Here is a 22,842-nt window from a genome sequence, read left to right as displayed (position 1 = left end):
TATTACACAATCTGCATTTCCTTTATTTGGTAGACTGCATTTTAACTGGGCTGTCTCCCTCCTTCTCTCCCTTGCTGTCTCCCTTCCTCTCTTTTGCAGTACTCAGGTTTGAACTTAGGACCTTGTGTTTTCTAGGCAGGTGATCTAACATTTGAGGCATGCCCCCAGCAGTCATTATTTACTTTAGTTATTTTTCATGTAGGGTGTCACATTTTTCCCAGGGCCAGCTTTGGACTGTGATCCTCCTATGCAAAAGACATAGATAGTAGGATTAGAGGTATGAGCCAACACACGTGGCTAACTTTTTGCTCTGCCTAGCCTCAAATGACAGTCTTCCTGATCTCTACCTGAAGTAGATAGGATTGAAGGCATGAGTCATGGCACCTAGCCTTTAATAACAGCCATAAAGATGAACATACACTCAAGACTAGACTAGTTAATTGGCTCAAGTGGTAGAATGCTATCCAAGAGCACAAAAAGGCTCAGGGACAGTGCCCAGGCCCTGAGTTCAAGCCCAAAAACCAACAACAATTTTTTTAAAGACAATTTAAAAACAAGGGGGCTGGGAATGTGGCTTACTGGTAGAGTGCTTGCCTACCATGCATGAAGCACTGGGTTCAATTTCTCAGTACCACATGCACAGAAAAAGCTGGAAGTAGAAGTGGCACTGTGGCTCAAGTGGTAGAGTGCTACTAGCCTTGAGCAAAAGAAGCTCAGAGACAGTGGCTAGGCAAGACTGGCAAAAAAACACAAAACCAAATCTGGTCTTCTTTTAAGGTATGAAGCAGAATCTTTATGTCCTGTCTTCCCACATTAGAACAAGTAAATTGGATCCTACTAGCTCCAATTTGGATTGATATTAAAAAAGTACTCCAATCTGCTGAGGACTTTGGCTGTGTTTGTTTCTCTTACCATAGGAATAGCAGAGGACTCAGTTTCAAACCCGTTGCTAAAAATGTTAATGTTCTCTGTCTTCTTTCTGCATAAAATCATACCTCTTAATTCTTTATGTGTTATTATGAATATCCTGAATTTACTGGCAGATAAACTATTGTATAAATGATGGAGATTTTTCCTCCCAGAATATTCTCCTTTGAGCTTATTAATATGTCAGTAAACCTTTGATGGTTTATCAGTAACCTTTTCTTTTCTAATTGCATGGGTCAGATCTGCCTGGCTGACTGACATTTGCTCACATAGTGCTGCCTGTGTCTTTTCCTCTTTTGAACCTATAGTCGCTGGCGGGGTTGAATCAAATGGGCTGTGCTGCTGCCTTGCCTCACACTTCTGCATTCACACCTCTTAAGGTATCTGTTGTTACAGTAACTCAACAGGAGCTTTGGGGAGGGAGTACACAGGTAGGTCTTTAACTGGTTTAACAGAAGTCTGAAATCTGGAATTGCATGAAATATACTGAGGCTTAAGAAACTAGTTTTAACATCCCACAAATAATCATGCAGCCCCCATAAATCCTTTGTATCTAGATTCTATTTGAAAGGTCATTGTGATTTTCCCAGAGGTTATTTTGTAGCATGAGTTATTTAGAGTGATTTATTTTAGGTAATTATTTTAGTGTAGTTTATTACCTATTAAGGTAATATCAAATTAACTCTGTTATCAAATGTGAAAAATAATTTGAGTCCCAGTCTGCAAAATTATCAAGAACCTCTACCTTATGTACCTTTCCTAACCCATTAATCTTAATAAACATCCCCAAGTTATCTGCCTGCCATTTTGCCCCCACAATCCACAACTAGAAATACATCCCAATTAGAGCCTGCCTTATGCCAGCCATATAGCAAAATTCTTTGTCTTCTTTGAGCTTTCAGTTGGCTTTTTTAGCTTTTGATGTTCATTGTGCTTACTCTGTACTGTAAATCTCAGTGTGTTAGTTGTATTTCTAAATGATAATTGACTTCGACATCTTGTATCTTTTATTTTTTCCTGAATATTTAAATTTTGTTTGTACAGTTGTACTTCAGTAATTTACTAAAACAGTTTCAAATTTTTGCCTTATGCCCCCTCCCCTTTTATTGGCAGTCCTGGAGCTTGAACTCAGGGACACTGTCCCTGGACACTGTCCCTGAGCTTCTTTTTGCTAGCACTATACCACTTAAGACACAGCTCCACTTCCAGCTTGCTTGCTTCCTTCCTTCTTTTCTTTCTTTTTTCTTTTCTTTCTTTCTCTGGCCTTTCTTTCTTTCTTCCTTTTTTTTCTTTCTTTCTTTCTCTCTTTATTTCTTGTAGTTAATTGGAGATAAAAGTATCATGGACTGGGCTGGGGATATGGCCTAGTGGCAAGAGTGCCTGCCTCGTATACATGAGGCCCTGGGTTCGATTCCCCAGCACCACATATACAGAAAACGGCCAGAAGTGGCGCTGTGGCTCAAGTGGCAGAGTGCTAGCCTTGAGCTAAAAGGAAGCCAGGGACAGTGCTCAGGCCCTGAGTCCAAGGCCCAGGACTGTCCAAAAAAACAAAAACAAAAACAAAAGTATCATGGACTTTCCTGCCTAGGTTGACTTGAATCACAATCCTCAGATCTTAGCCTCCTGAGTAACTAGGATTACAGGTATGAGCTACCTGCTCCCTGGTTACTCTAGTTATTTTTGAGATAGGACCTCAGTTTTTACTAGGGCCAGCCCAGACTGCAGTCTATATTTCCCATATAGCCAGAATGACAGATGTTTCTGTCACACCAAGATTTTTCTGTTGAGATGGGCTCTTGAGGATTCACTGATTGGGTTGGCCTCAAACCATGATCCTCCCACCCCCACCCTCACTCCCAATCTCAGCCTTTCCAAGTAATTTAAGATTATAGGTATGAACCACCATGCCTGACTTCCCTCTTGTCCTTCTTAATGCTGACCCCTGACTTCATAGCATCTGATAACTTCTTTATGACCCGATGAACCATGTCCCTGGTCATTATTGAAGCTACTCTGTGTGTATAGATGACTCCTAGTAAAACTATCTGTAATCCTCTTCCATACTAACCTTCTGCTGGCCTTTTTCAAATGGATTTCTTATTTGTATGACAACATAGAACTATTTCATTGGTGGGAGTCTATGAAAGCGTGCTGCCTCACTGCTGTGGGGTGGTCCTGAAACTACTTCAGATCAACAAATTTCATTTGTGGATGGGTGCCCTTGGCTCACACTTGTAATCCTAGCTGAAGCTGAGATCTGAGAATCATGGTTCAAAGACAGCCTGAGCGGGAACATCCATGAGACTCTTATCCCCAATTAATCACAGAAAAAGCCAGAAGTGGTGCTGTGGCTCAAGTGGTAGAGGGCTAGTCTTGAGCAAAAGGGAATCCAGAGACAGTACCCAGGCCCTGGCCCAGAATTCAAGCCCCAGGACTGGGGTGGTGGTGGTGGTGGTGGTAAATATATATAATATATAACCTAATTATATATATATTCCAGCACACCTGCAAAAACATCAAGTGATGAACATTTTAAAGATTATATTCTTTTTTATGGGAGAGTAGAAGCAGTCAAGTTTGAACTTGGAGCTTTTCACTAGATGAACTGGAACTCTACCAAATGAGCCACACCTCTAACCCTGCTTTTTGCTGTTTATTTTGGAGATGGAGTGTATCAGACTGGCTTCAAATCAGTCCTCCAGCTTCAGTCTCCTGGGTACCTAGGGGTACCTTTGTGAGCTACTGGTATCTAGCTAAAAGATTATTCTTTTATTTTCACAGTAGGTACACATTGTGTCTAGGCATGGTTTTGTTTCCTTTGCTGTTTAACCACACCTAAAAATAGAGTATATCAATTTCTGAGATGCCATGACATTATTTTATTGTCCTATTCTCCAGGGGTTCCCAAATATAGTTAGTAGTCCCAGAGTGATTTGAAATCTTTATTTTTGTGTCTTAGGATATAAGTCACTTAGATATATAGTTTCACTCAAAGTACATTTTTAGCCAGGTGCTGGTTGCTCATGCTTGTAATCCTAGCTACCCAGGAGGCTGAGGTCTAAGGATCAAGATTGGAAAACCAGCCCAGGCAGGAAAGTCCGTGAGACTCTTATCTACACTTAACCACCTAAAAACCAGAAGTGGAGATGTGGCCCAAAGTTTAAGAGTGTTAGCCTTGAGCAAAAAACCTAGGACAGCACCCAGGCCCTGAGTTGAAGTCCCATGACTAACCGTGTGTGTGTGTGTGTGTGTGTGTGTGTGTGTGTGTGTGTGTGTGTGTGTTTGCTTTTTTTGTTTTGTTTTTTTTTTTTGTTATAGGGCTTGAACTCTGGGCCTGGGCACTGTCTCTGAGCTCTTCAGCTCAAGGCTAGGGCTCTACCACTTGAGCCACAGTGCCAATTCCATTTTTCTGTTGGTTAATTGGAGTTAAGAATCTCATAGACATTCCTGCTTGGGCTGACGTTGAACTGCAGTCCTCAGATCTCAGCCTCCTGAGCAGCTAGGGATTACAGGCATGAGCCATCAGCCCCTGGCTCCATTTTTATTTTTCAGTATTGAGATTTGAACGCATAGTCTTATGCTCACTAGGAAGATGTTTTACCACTTAGGCCATATACCTCCAATACTAAAAGTGCTTTTTTTTTTTTTTTTAGAAATCATCATTTATAAATTTATAAATTCCTCATAGCTTTGTTTTCCAGTTCAGTTGTGTGGTCTGCTGCTGTTTCTGGAGACAGAGGACCTTTGTTACCCTTTGGTGTCATTTGCTTCAGCCCTTTCTTCTCATTTAATATGATCATGTACTAATTTTCTCCTATGTATTCCTTAAGATGCTTAAATTTCTGTTTGTGTCATGGGTCCTCAAGTATGTCTTTGTTAGCCTAACTTTCTTCTTCCTAGATCATACCCTCATACCCTCTGGAATTGCAGTTTTATTTCCTTATATAGTTAACCAACTTTTGCCTCATGAATCTTTGGTTCCTTTCCCTAGTTCCTGTTACTTGTATTACAATAAATTTATTTGGGGGTTGGGGGGTATTGAACTCAGGGGGCCTTGTACTCTTACTTGCTTCTTTTGCCCATGGCTGGTGCTCTACCATTTGAGCCACACCTCCCCTTCCAGCTTTATATGCCTCTCTGATCTTTAATAAGCATGACTTTGTCATTGGGAATGTAATTCACTGCTTTACTTGGAGTACAGGTTACATTTTACAAGGCATGTACTCTACTGTTTGAGCTGTTTCCTTAGTAAGTACAGCTTATGTTTAAAGTCCTAATCTTGCCAGGCTTCCGTGGCTCACACCTGTAATCCTAGCTACTCAGGAGGCTGAGATCTGAGGATCGCACTTAGAAGCCAGCCAAGGCAGAAAAGTTCATGAGTCTCTTAGCTCCAATAAACTACTCAGAAAACGCCAGAAGTGGTACTGTGGCTCAAGTGGTAGAATGCTAGGCCTTGAGCACAAAGAGACTCAAGGACAGCACCCAGGCCCCTGAGTTGAAGCCCTATGACCAGCAAAACAAAAAATCTTAATGTTCAGCTCATGAGTGATCAAACTAAAGAATCATTACCAGAAAATTGTCACTAGATCTGTCCAAGAGTATTCTCAACAGGGTGGCTTATTGTTAAGCAGTTATAATTACCATTAATTTCATCTGACCCAAATTTAACTAGAGATACTAAATTTCTGGAAAATGTGGAGACTAAAGGGGGAAACACATTGTGTGTTAGTTTAAAAATCATCTTTAGCTTGGAAATATCTTAGTTGTCGTATATTTAAATTCAATCCGATGTCAAGGCCTGAAAATGTATTGCATTGTTATTCTAGCCTCTACTCCCCTGCCAAGTATCCACATCTAATTCAAGCAACCACTATTGTTTCTTCAGTGAACGTAACCACATTTTTGCTTTTTGTTGGTAAATTTTATATCAGTTTAGCTACTTTTCTGTTCTTTTGGCCAATGAATTGAAAACATCCTGTCTTTGAATATTGTTCTAGGAAGCATACCAATTTTATTTTTATTTTTATTTTTATCTTTTTTTAGGGTACTGGGATTGATCCCAAACCTTTTACATGCTAGACAAACTTTGTATCCCTGAGCTATATCCCCAGCCCTCATCTAGCATCTTTTGGCCATATTTTCTAAATCAAATGAAGAAATGCAAATCACTTTTTTTGAAGATTAAATTTTACTCTATAGAGGACAAAATAGAAAGTATTCCAGAAAAATGCTAGTAGAATATAAGTTCTTTCCTCTTTTCTGTATATTATCAGTAAAAAATTTTGCTTGATGTTGAACATTTTTCAGTCTTCAGAAAGTCTTGTATACAGTGGGACTCTAATTAGAGATTGCTTTACATAAATATAACTAAGTAAAAAGTTTGTGTTTTTTTAAGGCACAAAATAAATTCATTTTGCCAAACTTTCATATCTAGACTTAATTCTGAAAGAAGGTTGCATGGGCTTTTCATTTATACTTGTAAGGTTGCCATGAATATGGGAAGTATCTCCTTTTGAACAATATGAATTATTGTTGTTATCTCTGTTCTCCACAGGGTGATGACAGATCAAATGCCAAATCAAGTTTGCCTACAACAGAAACAGGTAATAGACATAAAAGTGCAATTAACCATTGTCCAAAGAGAAATGTACTCATTACCTGGCTTATGAAATGGCAACCCCTCAGTATAACACCTTAATAATAACAAATTGTTTTTTAAGTGCAATTAACTATATGAAGGTCATAAATTATTTTCTTTGCTTTTTGAGACAAGATCTCACTGTATAGCACACACTGGCCTGAGAATTCATGGTCCTCTTGCTTCAACCTTCCGAATGCTGGGATTAAGGCATGAGCCACCATAAACCCTCAGGAAGATAAATTTTTTCATCAGAATTTTACTTCCTAGAGAACATTGGCTCCTTTATTTTGTTTTGTTTGGTGGGGAGGGTTGGTTTTGTTTTTGTTTTTTGGTGGTACTAGACATTGAACTGAAGGCCTCAAGTTTACTAAACAGGAATACTGCCACTTGAACAACATCTCTGAACCCTGTAGGTTGTTGTAGTTTTTGTAGTTTAGTTTAGAAATCAGTTGGGCACCGGTAGCTCTTACCTATAATCCTAGCTACTCAGAACACTGAGATCTGAGGATTGAGCCAGCCCAGGTAGGAAAGTCCATGAGACACTTATCTCCAGTTAGCCATTAGAAAACTAGAAGTGGCACTGTGACTCAAGTGGTAGAGCGCTAGCCTTAAGCTGAAGAACTCTGAGACAGCGCCCAGGCCCAGAGTTCAAGCCCCACCAACAAAAAAAAAAAACAACCACAAAATTAAACATTTACTATTTTTTAATTCAACTATTTAGCCATTTGATAAGAACATTTGAGCTTGAGAGAGTAGGCTGTAGGCTTGCAGGAGATGAGACTGTTCAGTATATTAACATTTATTCTTCATTGTTATACCAAAAGTATTGAATTTAAAGAACAGTTGGATGCTGGTGGCTCATGCTTGTAATTGTAACTACTCAGAAGAAGACTGAGATCTGAGGATTGAGGTTCAAAGCCAGCCCTGGCAGGAAAGGCCATAAGATGTTTAACTCCAATAAACCACCAGAAACCTGAACTGGTGCTGTGGCTCAAAGTGGTAAAGCACTAGCCTTGAGCAAAAGAGTTTAGCGACAGTGTGTAGGCCCTGAATTCAAGCCCCACAACCAACCACAAAAAGAATTGTAAAAACACATATATGCCTCTCTGATTTGATCACTTTTCTGTTCTAAGTTGTAAGTAAACAAGATCGTCTATGATTACCATGCCATGTCTATCTGGTATTTAATGTGCTTTCACCCCATGACTCACATTGCTTCTCCATGCTGATTTAGTTCACCATTCCCCTGCATATCCTCTTCCTGCTGCTACCCAGAGAAACCAGCTTCCACGCCCTGAAAGCTTTCTTTTCCGAGGAGCTGTTAGAGCCGAAACAAATAAAGGTAGGTAGGACTGACTTCAATTGGTGAAGCAGGACTGGGAGTGGGGGTGGAGGCTTTTACATCCCAAGGTCACACTGAGTGTGGCAGTTCAAAGCCAGCCCAAGCAGGGGAGGCGTTTTTTTTTTTTTTTTTTTTGCCAGTCCATGTGCTTGAACTCCCGGGCCTAAGCACTGTCCCTGAGCCTCTTTGTGCTTAAGGCTAGCACTCTACCATTTGAGTCACAGCGCCACTTCTAGCTTTTTTCTGAATAGTTTATTGGAGTTAAGAGTGGCACAGACTTTCTTGCCCAGGCTGGCTTCAAGCTGAGATGCTCAGAACTCAGCCTCCTGAGTAGCTAGGATTACAGGTGTGAGCCACCAGCACCCAGCTCCATAAGACTTTTATCTCCAATTAATCACAGAAAAAACTGAAAGTGGGGCTGTGGCTCTAGCAGTAAAGCCTTAGCCTTGAACAAAAGGCTCAGAGACAGCGCCCAGGCCCAGAGTTCAAGCCCAGGGCCAGCAAAAAAAAAAAAAAAGAAGAAGAAAGCTTTTAAACTCCACAGGTGTTTGTAAATTATCTCACTGGCATTAAGTGAGGAGCATCTTATTTAAATTTGTTTTGGTTAGTAAGTTTGCTAAGAGATTCTGAGAACATATTTTAAAATATTGGAACAAGACTGGGTGTAGTGGTACATGTCTGCACTTGGAAGGCTGAGTCACTTGTATGGCTATGGTTCAAGGCTAGCCCGGGTTACACAGTGAGACGTTGTCCCAAAACATGTTTGAAATATGCACAGATTTATACCAAAACATATATGCATACAAAAGCATTCACAGCAGCATTATTCGTAATATATCCATATTCATTATCCATCAGTAGAATGGGTATATGAATGATTATTTCTATACAATGGAATATCATACAGTAAAGAGAATGAATAAACTACTATATACAGCAATGTAGCTAGTTCTCACGATATAGATCAAAAGAAACCAGACACAAAGCAAGAATTCAATATGGACAAACTAGTCCATAGTGTTTGATGTTTGGACTCTCATAGCTTGTGGGTATGGGTAAGAAACATGGTCAGAAATTTGGGTATAGCTAAGGTTTCATTTCTAGACATTTGTGTTTTACTTATTATTACGGTGCTTATTATTTGTGTAATTTTCTGTGTGGAAAATTCTTCGTGGAGCTGCATGTCAGTTGTTCACGCTTATAATCCTAATTACCTGGGATCACAGTTCAAAGCCAGCCCAGGCAGGAAAGCTCTTATCTCTAATTAATCACCAAAAAACCGGAAGTGGTGCTATGGCTCTAGTGGTCCAGCACTAGCCTGGAGCTGAGGGCTCAGGGACAGCGCCCACGCCCAGAGTTCAAGCCCCACAACCAACAAACAGAAAAAAAAAAGGAAAATTCTACATGGAATTTTTCAATAAAAACATTTAAATAGCTATAATCAAAAAAGCAATTCAGCCAAATGGATAATGAAAATATCCTACTTTTTAATACCATTCTGCCTTTTTTTTTTTTTTTTTTTTTTTTTTTTTTTTTTTTTTGGCCAATCCTGGGGCTTGGACTCAGGGCCTGAGCACTGTCCCTGGCTTCTTTTTGCTCAAGGCTAGCACTCTGCCACTTGAGCCACAGCGCCACTTCTGGCCATTTTCTGTATATGTGGTGCTGGGGAATCGAACGCAGGTCCTCATATATATGAGGCAGGCACTCTTGCCACTAGGCCATATCCCCAACCCCATTCTGCCATTTTTGTATGTATCTAAACTTTACCATTAAAAAGACAAAATGAAGGGCTGGGAACATGGCCTAGTGGTAGAGTGCTCGCCTCATATACATGAAGCCCTGAGTTCAATTCCTCAGCACCACATATATAGAAAAAGCTGGAAGTGACATTGTGGCTTAAGTGGTAGAGTGCTGGCCTTAAGCAAAAAGAAGCCAGGAACAGTGCTCAGACCCTGAGTTCCAGCCCCAGGACTGGCAAAAAAAAAAAAAAGATTCCAGAAAGTAGGAAATGATGTGCTTTCAAGGAGGCTGTCAGACATATGGGTAATCACACTGGCAGTCACCTTTCTGTCTTATATATGGCTATTTTTCTAGGTCATGCCTCACCCCTTCTCCCATCTTCTGCACCTACCACTGATTCTACAGACTCTTTAACTAGACAGAGAGAAGAAGAGCTGAAATTAATAGATCAGCTGCGGAAAGTATGTACATTACCTTTGAATTACATGTTTTCAGTCTACTGCTGTAGTCCATAATCCTGTAATCACTAGTTCATTTAATGTAGAGTTTTTCTAAAATCAGTAAGTGTCCATTTGGTATGTTTTGTGAGGAAAGTAAAAGAAATTTTACCACTAAGAAAACTTTCAACTTTTTCTGCAATAATGAATTGGGCTATTCTGAAAGCTAACATCCTGGCCCTGCTCATTTAAAAATCTTTTCCTTTCCCTTATGCTTTATATTATAAAGAAATCTTGGGCCAGGCACTGGTGGCTCACACCTATGTTCCTACCTACTCAAGGCTGAGATCTGAGGACTACAGCTTGATGCCAGCCTGGGCAGGAAAGTCTGCAGGATTTTTACCTCCAGTTAATCACCAAAAAGTTGGAAGTGGAGCTGCGGCTTGGCTCAAGTGGTAGAGTGCCAGCCTTGAGTAAAAAAGCCAGGACACAGTCCTTGGCTCTGAGTTTAAGACCCAGCACCAGAAAAGAGAGGGAAGAGGTGGAAGGGATGGAGGGAGGGAGGGAAGGAGGGAGGGAGGGAGTGAAGGAGGGAGGGAGGGAGTGTGGGAAGAAGGGAGGGAGGGAAGGAAGGAAGATTGTAAATTCAAGGCCAGCCAGGGCTACATAGTAAGACCACATTTCAAAGAAAAATTGATAAAAATGTATATGCATGTAAACATGTATATGAGCATATTACATATATGTGGTGAGAGATTTTGGGATTAAGAGAATTTAGTGTTTTTTTATCAGAACATTGCATATAAATTTCTATTATATATGTACCACTGTGGCCTAGCTGCATGTACACACACCCACCCACACACACACACACACATGTTGGAACCCCTTAAGTATGGTACGTGTTATTTCCTTTTTCTCTGGGTTTTATTTGGGCATCTTGCTTATAACTCTGTCCTGTCCTTTGTTTTAATCACATGCTTTCCTGTTCTGCAGCACATTGAGTACCGGTTAAAAGTGTCTCTGCCTTGTGATCTCGGAGCAGCTCTAACTGATGGTGTTGTTCTTTGCCATTTGGCCAATCATGTACGGCCTCGATCTGTCCCAAGTATTCACGTTCCCTCACCAGCTGTGGTAAGTTCACAGTGTCAACAAGCATTGGCGGTTCACTAAACGTATTAGCACAGTAGCAGTCACTATCCTGGATGTCAGGGACACAGACATAGAAGACCATGTCTGCCTTCTTGGTCTCCTCTACAAAAAAGAGAAACACATAAAGATGATTACAAATGAGTGCCAGTGGCTCATGCCTGTAATCCTCACTACCCAGGAGGATGAGATGTAAAAATTACGGTTCAGAGCCAGGCAGGGCCAAAATGTCTGTGAGACTCTTACCACCAATTAACCAGCAGTGGAGCTGTGGTTCAAGTGGGAAAGCACTAGCCATAACTGGAAAAAAGTCAATAAGAGTGAAAGGGTACAAACTCCATGCCTTGCCTATTTCTAGCACCAAAAAATAAAGATAAAAATAATAATAGAGTAAAATAAAATAAACCATATTTAATTGTGGCTATATTTGAATAGTGAGCTGTGGAATAATACATTTTGTTGCTTATCTTCCAAATTTTCTTGTGTGTATTTTCTTTAACTTGAAAAAAAAATTATACTCCCCCGCTAAAATGTCTCTGCTTAGCATTTACCTTACTAAACCAAAGCAAAACATCTACAGCATGGATGGCAAAGTCCTACACATACTGTGTTTCCATAAGTCAGATCTTTTAGGACATCCCCTCACTTGTTTACACATGTGTAGTTGCATTCACAGTCCTGGCAGAATTGGGCAGTTACAGCAGTCCTTAAGACTTTCAGGACAGACATTTATTATCCAGTTCCTTAAGAAAAGATTCATTGATCCCCGAGTCAGCAGAGTGCAGAATTGTACATGAAGCAACTGCAAAAAGAATTTTTTTTACCTGTAAAAATTTTAAACTTTTGCTGGCTAACACAGTTTCCTTCCTTTCTTTGCTTGTTGCAGCCTAAATTAACAATGGCTAAGTGCAGAAGAAATGTGGAGAATTTCCTAGAAGCTTGCAGAAAAATTGGTGTACCTCAGGTAATAAACTTACTCATTTTTGGGTGTGTGTGTTGCTTATACTGACTTAGATATTATTGCCCTAAAAATCAGAAATCCAAGTCTCAAATTTTATTAGGACTAGCCCTGGACTAATTTTTTTTTTTAATTTTTATTGTCAAACTGATATACAGAGCGGTTACAGTTTCATACGTTAGGCATTGGATACATTTCTTGTACTGTTTGTTACCTCCTCCCTCATTCCCACTCCCCCCCTCCCCCCGGACTAATTTGATCATTATTCATGTGATGTTGTGTTACAAGTCAGTCAGTATCTTTTGATCAATACAGTTTTCTTATTTCCACACACCTTGCAAAGAAATCATAAACATATGTATCTAATTATATTGCAATAATTAATGAAAAATGATTACCTACCGAAACATCCTTGTTAGCTGCTTGACTTGGGTACAACTGCAGACACAACACAATCTATTCTTTCTAAACATGAACACCTTAGATTAAGAATGCTTTAGTTAGAGCTGAATGCTGATGGCTCATGCCTATTAATTCTAGGTCCTCAGAGGGGTAAGACCAGGAGCATCAGGGTTTGAAACCAGTAGAGGCAGAAAATCCTGAGATTCCAAGCTCTAATTAACCAGCAAAAATGCAAACTGAAACCAGACATCTTTATTTGTATCTGAGGCTGGCCTTAGATCAAGATCCTCCTGCCTGTTCCTTCCCTATACCTGAGATTACAGGCCTGTCCACCACACTCAGCCTGTTAAAATGGAGGTTTTCACTTATGTTTTGCTGAGGCTAGCCTTGAACTACAGTCCTCCAATCACTACCCCCCCCCCATATGTATGCATGTATGTATGTATAAAGCCAGTGGTTCATTCCTGTAATCCTACCTTCTCAGGAAGCTGAGAGCTGAGATCACAGATCAAAGCCAGCCCAGGCAGGAAAGTCCTTGAGACTCTTATCTCCAATAAACTACTCAGAAAAACAGAAAAAGCCAGAAGTGGAGCTGTGGCTCAAGTGGTAGAGTGCTAGCCTTGAACATAAAGAAGCTTAAGGACAGCATTTAAGCCCAGAGTTTAAGCCCCAAGACCGGCAAAAATAAATAAAAAGTATTTATGTGTGTGTATCACCTTTTTGATTAGGTGTCAATTCAATATTGGCCTGGCACCTGTAGCTTACACCTGCAATTCTAGCTACTCAGGTAACAGAGATCTGAGTATTTCATGTCACTGCAGAAAAGTCCATGACTCTTACCTTAGTTAGCCAGAAACAGGCTAGACATGGAGTACGTGCAGTTCAAGTGATGGAACACCATGCTTGAGAAAAAAAGCCAAATAAAAGCTTAAGGCCCTGAGCCCTGAGTTCAAGCCCCAGTACTAGCTAGCACAAAACAAAGCAAACAAAAAACCCTCAATGTTGGACCAGGGTATAGTGATACATACTTATAATCCCAGGTGCTTTGGAGGTGGAGATTAGAAGAACCACCATTCAAGAACCACCATTTGCCAGCCTCAGCAAAAAGTTAATGAAACCCCTTTCTTTCATCCTAGCTATACAGGGCACCAGGTAGTGCCTACCTAAAAATAACTAATAGCAAATAAACAGGTCTTACCAACTTTTGTGGACATCTTATCTGCTTAGTGGCTTTACAGAAACATCATCTCATATTTAAAGTCCTTAACCTGGAATTTTTCAGGATATTCCTGCCATCAGGCACTAATATACCTTAAAACATGATTGAAGTGAGCATTTCCCAAGTAGTGGCTGATAACATTTATTATAGGCCAGCTCCTTGCTTCTTTTCACCAGAACTATGATATATGAAGGCAGGTACAGAGAGAGGAAAATACAGTTGTTAATAGGTCACTTTCCAGAGTGGTTAGACTGGGATTCTTGACACATTCTTCCTGCTTTCTTACCCTAAAGAGGAGGAAGTGGGCATTCCACCCAGACTACCTCTCTCCCCATTTTGTCTTCCACCCAAGTCACCACCACCACCACCACCACCACCACCACTACCTCTTTTCAGCGGCTTCCCACTATGTACCACTTCTGCTAAAAGCTAATCATTTGTCTAAACAGAATGAAGGAAAAGGAATAAACCTACAAACCTGAATGTTCAGACTAGCATTCTCAGGTCCCTGTGTCATGGAAGAAAGAGCCTTCTACCTTCCCTTTTCTCCCCAGCTGCTGGGTACTCTAGCCTCTTTTAAAGCACCCCACTTGTTCTTTACCTTTAAAAAGCAGGGAGGTGGGCTGGGAATATGGCCTAGTGGTAGAGCACTTGCCTTGCATATATGAAGCCCTAGGTTCAATTCCTCAGCACTACATATATAGAAAAAGCCAGAAATGGAGCTGTAGCTCAAGTGGCAGAGTGCTAGCCTTGAGGAAAAAGAAGCCAGGAAGACTGGCAAAAGAAAAAAAAAAAAAAAACAGGGAGGTAATCATGATTGCTTTTAAAATATAAAATCAAGAACCTTAATAGTACAAATATGTATCCGATTCCATGCCCAGATAATATGTATGAAGGCATCAGTTTCCCTTCAGTACAACTTTTTAAAGTTTTATACAAGTTACATTGTGAAGGAAACACTAAGAATTTGCTGCTAAAAACATCTCTGATGAGGGTGAGTAATACACTGGTATTCATTTTTGTTATTGTGTTTTTATTAAAGATATTGTATTATAAAAACTATGATGAGGGGCTGGGGATATAGCCTAGTGGCAAGAGTGCCTGCCTCGGATACACGAGGCCCTAGGTTCGATTCCCCAGCACCACATATACAGAAAACGGCCAGAAGCGGCGCTGTGGCTCAAGTGGCGGAGTGCTAGCCTTGAGCGGGAAGAAGCCAGGGACAGTGCTCAGGCCCTGAGTCCAAGGCCCAGGACTGGCCAAAAAAAAAAAAAAAAAACAAACTATGATGAGCAAGAAAAACTTGTAATTGTACCCAGTATCCTACATCTATTATATGTTATATGTTAAAAGGTATTTCCTTGCTGTCAAATCCAATTATATTTCTTTTTTTTTTTTTTAATTGGTGGTGGTGGTGGTCATGGGGCTTGAACTCAGGGCCTGGGCATTGTCCCTGAGCTCTTCTTGCTCAAGGCTAGTGTTCTACCATTTTGAGCCACAGCTCTACTTCCAGTTTTTTAGTGATTAATTGGAAATAAGAAGCTCGTAGGGGACTTTTCTGCCCAGGCTGGCTTTGAACCATGATCCTTGGCTCTCAGCCTCCTGAGTAGCTAGGTTTACAGGCATGAGCCACTAACACCTGGCTCTTTTCATTTATTAATGTATGAAATGGTGGGCTTGAGTGCTCTCTAATGCCCCTCTCTGTTCACATTCATGCTGGACATAGTTGGAGACTAGCATTGCCTATTTTAGAGGAGCATCAACTTGTTCAGTACATTTGGCTTCTGGGTGGAAACTTTCCCCTGGTGATTGGACTTGCCTCATTCTCTGAACCTTCTTGGTTTATCTGGCTTCTCATGAAGACTTGAGAGAGAGGTGACCTCCCACAGTAGACTTCCCTCCTGATTCTCAGTCTCTCACAGCTGCAAGCCAGATTCCAGCTCTGGGCTGGGAATATGGCCTTGTGGCAAGAGTGCTTGCCTCATATGCATGAAGCCCTGGGTTCAATTCCTCAGCACCACATATATAGAAAAGGCCAGATGTGGCACTGTGGCTCAAGTGGCAGAGTGCTAGCCTTGAGCAAAAAGAAGCCAGGGACAGTACTCAGGCCCGGAGGTCAAGCCCCAGGACTGGCAAAAAAAAAAAAAAAAAAAAATCCAGCTCTGTTCAGTGCACTCTCGGTGTTCATGCTAGTCACTGACAATCCAGTTTCATTCTGTACTTTATAATAAAGTTTGTTTTTTCAGTGTTTTCTTTTTAGTCAGAATTAAAATGTTATAAGATGTGTATCTTTGAATGTGATTGAAATATCATACTGAATTCTATACCCAAATCTGCATTTCTGATCCACTGACTTTGTTTTTCTGTTTTCCTTTCCTGCTCACACTCTGGACAGGACAATCTTTGTTCCCCTTCCGACATCCTTCAGCTAAACCTCAGCGTTAAAAGAACTGTTGAGACACTTCTTTCTCTGGGGGCACATGCAGAAGAATCCAGTTTTGTTTCCCTGTCTATCCAGCTTCTGGGTTTCGTGGCATTTTACTGTACTTTAATGTTAACTCTCTGTATGCTTTATTACTGGATCTTTCCCCTCTAGCTAGAAGATTGCATGCCAGTGATTTGCTACCTCATTCCTAAGCTTGGTAAAGGAGGTTTGTTTTGCATACAGAGTTACTTATGTGTGTTCCCCCTGAGCCCCTCCTCCAAGGGCAACCATATAGTAGATGAAATCCTTCCCTCAGGATCTGTCTACTGTCCAGAGGAACAGCCTATCACATGATATGGAGTAAAAGACCAGTGTTTTCTCTCCTGGAAATGCACCCCTTCTCCTGCACTGTGCTCTTGTTCCTCTTACGCTAACTGCTGCTGTATCTTTACTAACACCATCCTGAAGCCGTTCTCAGAATCTATATATAAACAGTATACAAAAAATGATACAATAAACCCCCATCTGCTCATTTTTCATGCCTCAACACAGCCTAGGTGTTGAACTTGTGAGTTGTTCATAAGGAAAATAGTGGTGCTGCTGCTTTTTTTTTGCCAGTCCTGAGGCCTGGGCACTGTCGAGCTTCTACCACTTGAGCCACAGCACGACATGCAGCTTTTTCTGTTTTTGTAGTACTGAAGAGTCAAGCCCAGTAGTGCTGCTTCTTTGTCGCTTATATCTCTGCCTTGAAACCCCAAGGCCACCCTTAATTGTCTGTCTACAGATTTGAAGTCTGCACCTTGGAAGGCACACGCCATTGAGTTTTACTTACTTCAGTTTAGTGAGACTTCTCAGTTTAAGGATGATGTAGGTTCCCTTGAACCTACATTCTCAGCCTAGTGGGAACATTTAAAACTGTACATTTAAGCAGATGACCATTTCAGAATGTACTACTTGTTTCCTGTAACTGAGATTTGCTTTTAGAGTCCTACTTAGAATGTCAAATTGTCGTTTTATGTAATTTCTTTTTTTTTTTTTTGTTTTTTTTTGTTTTTTTTTTTTTGTTTTTGTTTTTGTTTTTTGGCCAGTCCTGGGGCTTGGACTCAGGGCCTGAGCACTGTCCCTGGCTTCTCTTTGCTCAAGGCTAGCACTCTGCCACTTGAGCCACAGCGCCACTTCTGGCCATTTTCTGTATATGTGGTGCTGGGGAATTGAACCCAGGGCCTCATGTATACGAGGCAAGCGCTCTTGCCATTAGGCCATATCCCCAGCCCTTTATGTAATTTCTTATATGCTTGAACCCTCCTTCCTTGGTGTTTCCTAGGGTTCTGTGAACAGTAGCAGGCAGTGGGCAGTGCATTAGGCAGCAGCCTTGGCTCTCTCCACAGCACTGAACACCATCACCACCTTCACAGCACTTAGTGTGGAAGCAGCTGGCCCTTAGTGCTTATTCTACCATATAATTCCACCTACACTCTGTTCTCATAATGGGGTTTGTGAACCTTCAGGAATCTTCTGAACTCTGCTAACAAAACTGGACTGCTGAACCCAAGCAGGAAGGGAGTGTTTGAGGAACAAGAAGTTCTCTTGTCCAATCTAGCCTGAGCATCTCATTGCTCTTAACTAAAGACTGTTTACCATTAATTCCAAAACACTGGACACATTTTTAAAAAGAAAGAAAAAAGAAACGACTTCAGTTTTACATAGTAGTGCCTTCCAGAGTTTGGAGATATACATTTGTATTTATTCATTTACTTATTTATTGTGATTGCCCTGGGGATTGAACTGGGGGCCTAGGTGCTGTCCCTGAGCTTTTGTGCTAAAAAAAATAAATAAATAATGCTCTACCTCATGAGTCACAGTTCCAGTCCAGCTCTTTGGTGGTTAGTTGGAGATTAGAGTTTCACATGCTTTCCTGCCCGGTTGCCTTCAAACTGACCCTCAGATCTCAGCCTCCAGAGTAGCTAGGATTACAGATTTGAGCCACCAGCATCTACCTTGCATTTGTTTTATTTTTTAAGATGTATCTGAGTCAGTGATTATTGTCAGAGGTTTTTAAATCCACACACTCATGAATGATGGTAGCTTTTTTTTCTTTTCTTTTCTTTTTGCCAGTCCTAGGGCCCTGAGCACTGTCCCTGGCTTCTTTTTGCTTAAGGCTAGCACTCTACCACTTGAGCCACAGCACCACTTCTGGCCTTTTCTGTTTATGTGGTGCTGGGGAGTCAAACCCAGGGCTTCATGTATACAAGGTAAACACTCTTGCCACTAGGCCACATTCCCAGCCCACATTTTTTGAAACACATCTGAAGAGTGGATGTGTGTGGAAGGTCTCCATCTCTGAGGGATGTCTAGACCACTGGGCTGGTCGTCTGCTCACTGATGCTGCTGAGAAGACAGCTGCTGAGAGTAGGCCTAGAAAAAACATCTCAGAGCAAAACCCCATGCCAGTCCTGGGGCTTGAACTCAGGACCTGAGCACTGTCCCTGGCTTCTTTTTGCCCAAGGCTAGCACTCTACCATTTGAGCTACAGCGCCACTTTTGGCTTTATTTTCTATATATGTGGTGCTGAGGAATCGAACCCAGGGCTTCATGTATACGAGGCGGGCACTTTACCACTAGGCCATATTCCCAGCCCTTTTCATTGTTTTTTGGAGGGAGGAAGATATAGAGTAGCACTAGGGTTTGAATGTAGGGCGTATTAAATAAAGGGTAATTAAGTGCAAGTGCCAATTACTGCCTCAAAAAACAAATGCTTACTATATTTTTATTTTAATTGCTTTTGTAAAATCTCTGATTAATATTATGAATGCAAAGAAAAGCCATTTATCTTTTTTTTTTTTTTTTTTGGTCATGGGGCTTGAACTCGGCCTGGGTGCTGTCGCTAAGCTCTTCAGCTCAAGGCTAGCACTCTACCACTGGAGCCACAGCGCCCTCCCCATTTATCTTAATAAGTATGTATCATCTCTTTTGTCAGTCACGAGGCTTGAACCAGAATTCTGCTTTCTGAGAGCAATTTCTTCTTTCAGAATTTTTATTTCAGCAGATAATCAAGCGAATCCAGGCATGGTGGTATATGCCTGTAATCCCAGTACTCGGGAGGCTGAGGCAAGGAAGATCATGAATTCTAGGCCTACATGGGCAACATAATGAGACTGCCTGTCTCCAATAAATAAATAAGGCTGGGAATGTAGCTCACTGGTATAGTGTTTGCCTAGATGTGCAAGGGCCTGAATTTGATTCACCGTCCACCCCTACCCCCTATGCTTTGAGATTTGCCTTTTTGTCCTATAAGGATTCACCAGATTGATGAGGTAATAAACAAGATGAACTTCTTAAGCAAGCATGTAAATACTTGTCATATATTGATAATTAAGATGTTAGTTACTGAGCTCACATAATAGTTCTCTGGCATAATTTAATCCATTGAATTTTAGAGGACATGAAATGCTTTACTTTTTCAAGTATAGTTTCTAACTTTTACAAGGCAAGTACTTTACCACTAGGCCATATTCCCAGCCCTAGTTTCTAACTTTTATAATTGAGATTTTTAACTAATTTACATTGGGCTATGGATCACCCAAATTAGGGGACAGTTTTCAAATATATCTGAATGTTGAGCTCTGGATACACTCTCCCCTCTTGGGATCTGCTGAGCACCCTGAATTATAATGCCGATTGTACATGTTTCCTTCCATGACATCTGAGTTGTGTTAAATCTGTGTTGTGTCTTGAAGATCTGAGCCATCAGGTAACTTGGGATTGTTTTTCTGTTTTCCACCTGCCTGTTTTACAGATGTGCATTCTTTTTTTATCAGAGATAAAGGATATCACTTTCACTATATTGCTCTTCCTCTGTTGTATGTATAAATATATGCCACTTGTCAACTTTCCAGTATTCCAAATGATCTGTATGTACTTGGAGTTGTGTTAATAAAGTGACAGTGAGTGTCAGGTGCCATCTCTGTCTACCTTACATTAACAGCGATCAGGTTCCAGGGATTGACTGCTTGGGTCTCATTTGATTTTTATGAGGGAGAGGGACATGTTTCTTTTTTTCCTTTCAGTTCTGTGATGTTCATTGTTTTCTCTTTTGTTTTTCTGTTACGTTGTCCCATTTCAGGAGCAATTATGTTTGCCTCTCCACATTTTAGAAGAGAAAGGTTTGAGCCAGGTTGCCATGACGGTCCAGGCTCTCCTGGAGCTTGCCCCACCCAAGCAGCAGCCACAGCAGCTCTCTGCTGTTTAATGACATCGAGGACCCTGGGCTGTGGCCTGGCCAAAAACAAGGAGCAGGACAACACCTCTGCTGCTGCCAGCCAGCTGCTTCAACAAAGCTCTGTGTTCTTGGAACTGTGGCCACGAGTCCTACCAGGAATGTTTTACTTCATTTCTCCATTTTAGGGGAGATTAAATCCATTTCCACTGAATTTATTTTTATGAAGACACAGTTGGTTTTCTCAAGTGAAACTTGTCAGTGCTAAGAATCCAACCCTGATGCCTAAACAAGCTGTGCTTTCCTACAGTCAGCTAATCTCCAGAGTGAACACCCTCGCAGACGGATAGCTCTCTTGAAGGCACAGATGTGCTATTACCTTTACCAGTTCCCAAGACATCTAGAGTTCCCTGGTTTCTAAATGCTTGTGCATTAGACTCTCCAAGAGCACTTTTGAAAATGCTGACTCTAAAGTAGGTCCAGAGCTGGGCCTGGAAATCTGCATTTCCAGCAGGCACTCCAGGTGCTGTTGATGTAGTAAAAAGACCATTGTTCCAAGCCAGATAATTGGGTGGGTTTGTGGGGTGCTGCCCTTACTGCATTTTTCATCCACATATAAACCAAAGGCTACATTATGCTTGCTTTGAATTTTCTATCAGAGGCAAGACAAAAGTAATAATGATAGCCTAGATTTTGCATAGTACAGCAGAGAAACAAACTGGCATTTAAGGCCAGTGTTCTAGGCCTCCCTCCAATTCCAGCTGCCTGTGCAGCATCTTTAGCATAGAAACATCTGTGTGTCTTCCTGCCGTAGCAAGCACGCATGGGCTCCCGGTGACAGGTGCTCCTCGGCTTCACAGGCATTCCCCTGTGAGCAGCCCTCCTCTCCCGGGTAGCTCTCAGGACATTGGACCTGCACACACACTCCAGGCACAACAGGCAGTGGCAGAGCACAGAAACAAGCAAAGGGACTGAAGGAAAAGCAAGTTTCTCATCCTTAAGTAGCTGCCAGTTTCCTGGCTGAATGAAGCATGTCCTGCATGTGAAGAGCGGGCCTCCTGTCTATCCAGCCCTGCTTGCCTGCCCGCCGCAGCACCAACACCAGGCCTTGGGGGTCCTAGGGCCAGGGGCTCACGCAAGAGTCAAGATCCTCTCTTCCAGTTCAGCTACATTGGCTTCCCTTCTTTGACCCCTTTTAGACGTCAGTAATACCTTTTGGTTTTCACTCTTTGTAAACCAAATAAATAGAGCAAGACACTCATTCTATAGGTTTTTCTGTAGTTGCTAACTTACGGATTTCCTTTACCAATGCATACATTGCCCCCCCCCCCCGGTTTTTTGTTGTTTTTTTTTATCATGTCAGCACAAGTAACTTCGGGTAAAAATCATTTTGAGTAGCTGGGCAAAATCATGTTTTCTCCTCCTTGCAGAGAGCATTGCCATTTTGTCCAAGTATAAAATCATAAGACATGAGCTCAAAGCCTAGTCCTCCAAGGGCCTCAGAACCAGACCCTGTGTACTTACACTCCCAAACACACCTGCTGGCGTGGAACTGATTTAGAACTTAGTTGTGTATATTTCTCTAGGTATTTTTCCTTCTAGTCACAGCCATCTCTGAAGATTTTAACATATTTGTGAGGAAATAAGTCCAGAACATATTACATAATGCTACACTTGTAAATTTTCCAGTGCAGAAATGGCAACTTCTTTCAAAATGTGCACATAATATTAAATCCTATTGTATTTTTATCAAAACTAGTTCAAATTTGAATTGTTACCCCAAAAAAGGTGTACATTTTGGCTGTTAGTGAAGGGAAAATACCATGTTGATTTTTTCTGTCAGCATGTAAAAAATGATTTCATGGAGAATTTATTCAGTGTCTCCTGTTACCCTTTGAACTGGCAAGAGCAGTTTTATGTTTAGCCTTGCTGGACTCCATGTAAAGCGAAGATGGCATTGTCACAGTTGTCCCTGGACTGCTGCAGTGCAGTGGCCTTCCCAGCACTGGAGGCCACCCACAGAGATTACCCTTCAGCCTTAGTAGCCCACCTGCTTCACACCCCACCCCACACAGTGTTCTCTCTGATAAGCAGGTCTGTGGTCGGCTCCAGGGAGGGCCCAGGGCCAGCCTTCATAGAGGAGGAAAGGGCCTGGGAGCAGCACACTTTCCTTAATTGCTCTGAAATACACCTTTCCAGCCAACCTAGGAGTCTGTAATCCTCTCGCTTTCTACTGTCAGCAGTGACTAATGTGTGCCTGTGCTGCTGAGTCTGATGAATTTTTACAAAGTACTGATGGTTACAGAAATGAAGGAACACATGCATATTTAGAGGCCTTTTTTTTTTTTTTTTGGCCAGTCCTGGGGCTTGAACTCAGGGCCTGGGC

At 41.4% G+C, this 22,842-nt stretch overlaps 1 protein-coding gene across 6 annotated transcripts in view; it reads left to right on the top strand.

The window, feature by feature from the left end:
• Window positions 1-22,270, top strand: part of Lrch3 (leucine rich repeats and calponin homology domain containing 3) — a 103,965-nt gene extending 81,695 nt beyond the window's left edge. For 2 of the 6 annotated variants that reach the window (XM_048346840.1, XM_048346841.1), the window contains exons 15-21: window positions 1,236-1,307; window positions 6,482-6,530; window positions 7,803-7,910; window positions 10,005-10,111; window positions 11,084-11,221; window positions 12,123-12,200; window positions 20,364-22,270. In XM_048346840.1, the coding sequence (XP_048202797.1) occupies window positions 1,236-1,307; window positions 6,482-6,530; window positions 7,803-7,910; window positions 10,005-10,111; window positions 11,084-11,221; window positions 12,123-12,200; window positions 20,364-20,489 (678 nt within the window). In that variant the 3' untranslated portion in view covers window positions 20,490-22,270. Of the gene's footprint in view, window positions 1-1,235; window positions 1,308-6,481; window positions 6,531-7,802; window positions 7,911-10,004; window positions 10,112-11,083; window positions 11,222-12,122; window positions 12,201-16,210; window positions 16,835-17,748; window positions 18,046-20,363 lie in introns of those variants that run through there. The other 4 variants (XM_048346844.1, XM_048346842.1, XM_048346843.1 and 1 more) reach the window with 3 other exon arrangements.
• The last annotated feature ends 572 nt before the right edge of the window (window positions 22,271-22,842 follow it).

Source organism: Perognathus longimembris, chromosome 5 (genome assembly GCF_023159225.1).
Source record: "Perognathus longimembris pacificus isolate PPM17 chromosome 5, ASM2315922v1, whole genome shotgun sequence".
Classification (NCBI taxonomy): domain Eukaryota; kingdom Metazoa; phylum Chordata; class Mammalia; order Rodentia; family Heteromyidae; genus Perognathus; species Perognathus longimembris.
The sequence above is the reverse complement of the archived record's forward strand: the minus strand, read 5'-3'. Positions and strand labels throughout refer to the sequence as shown.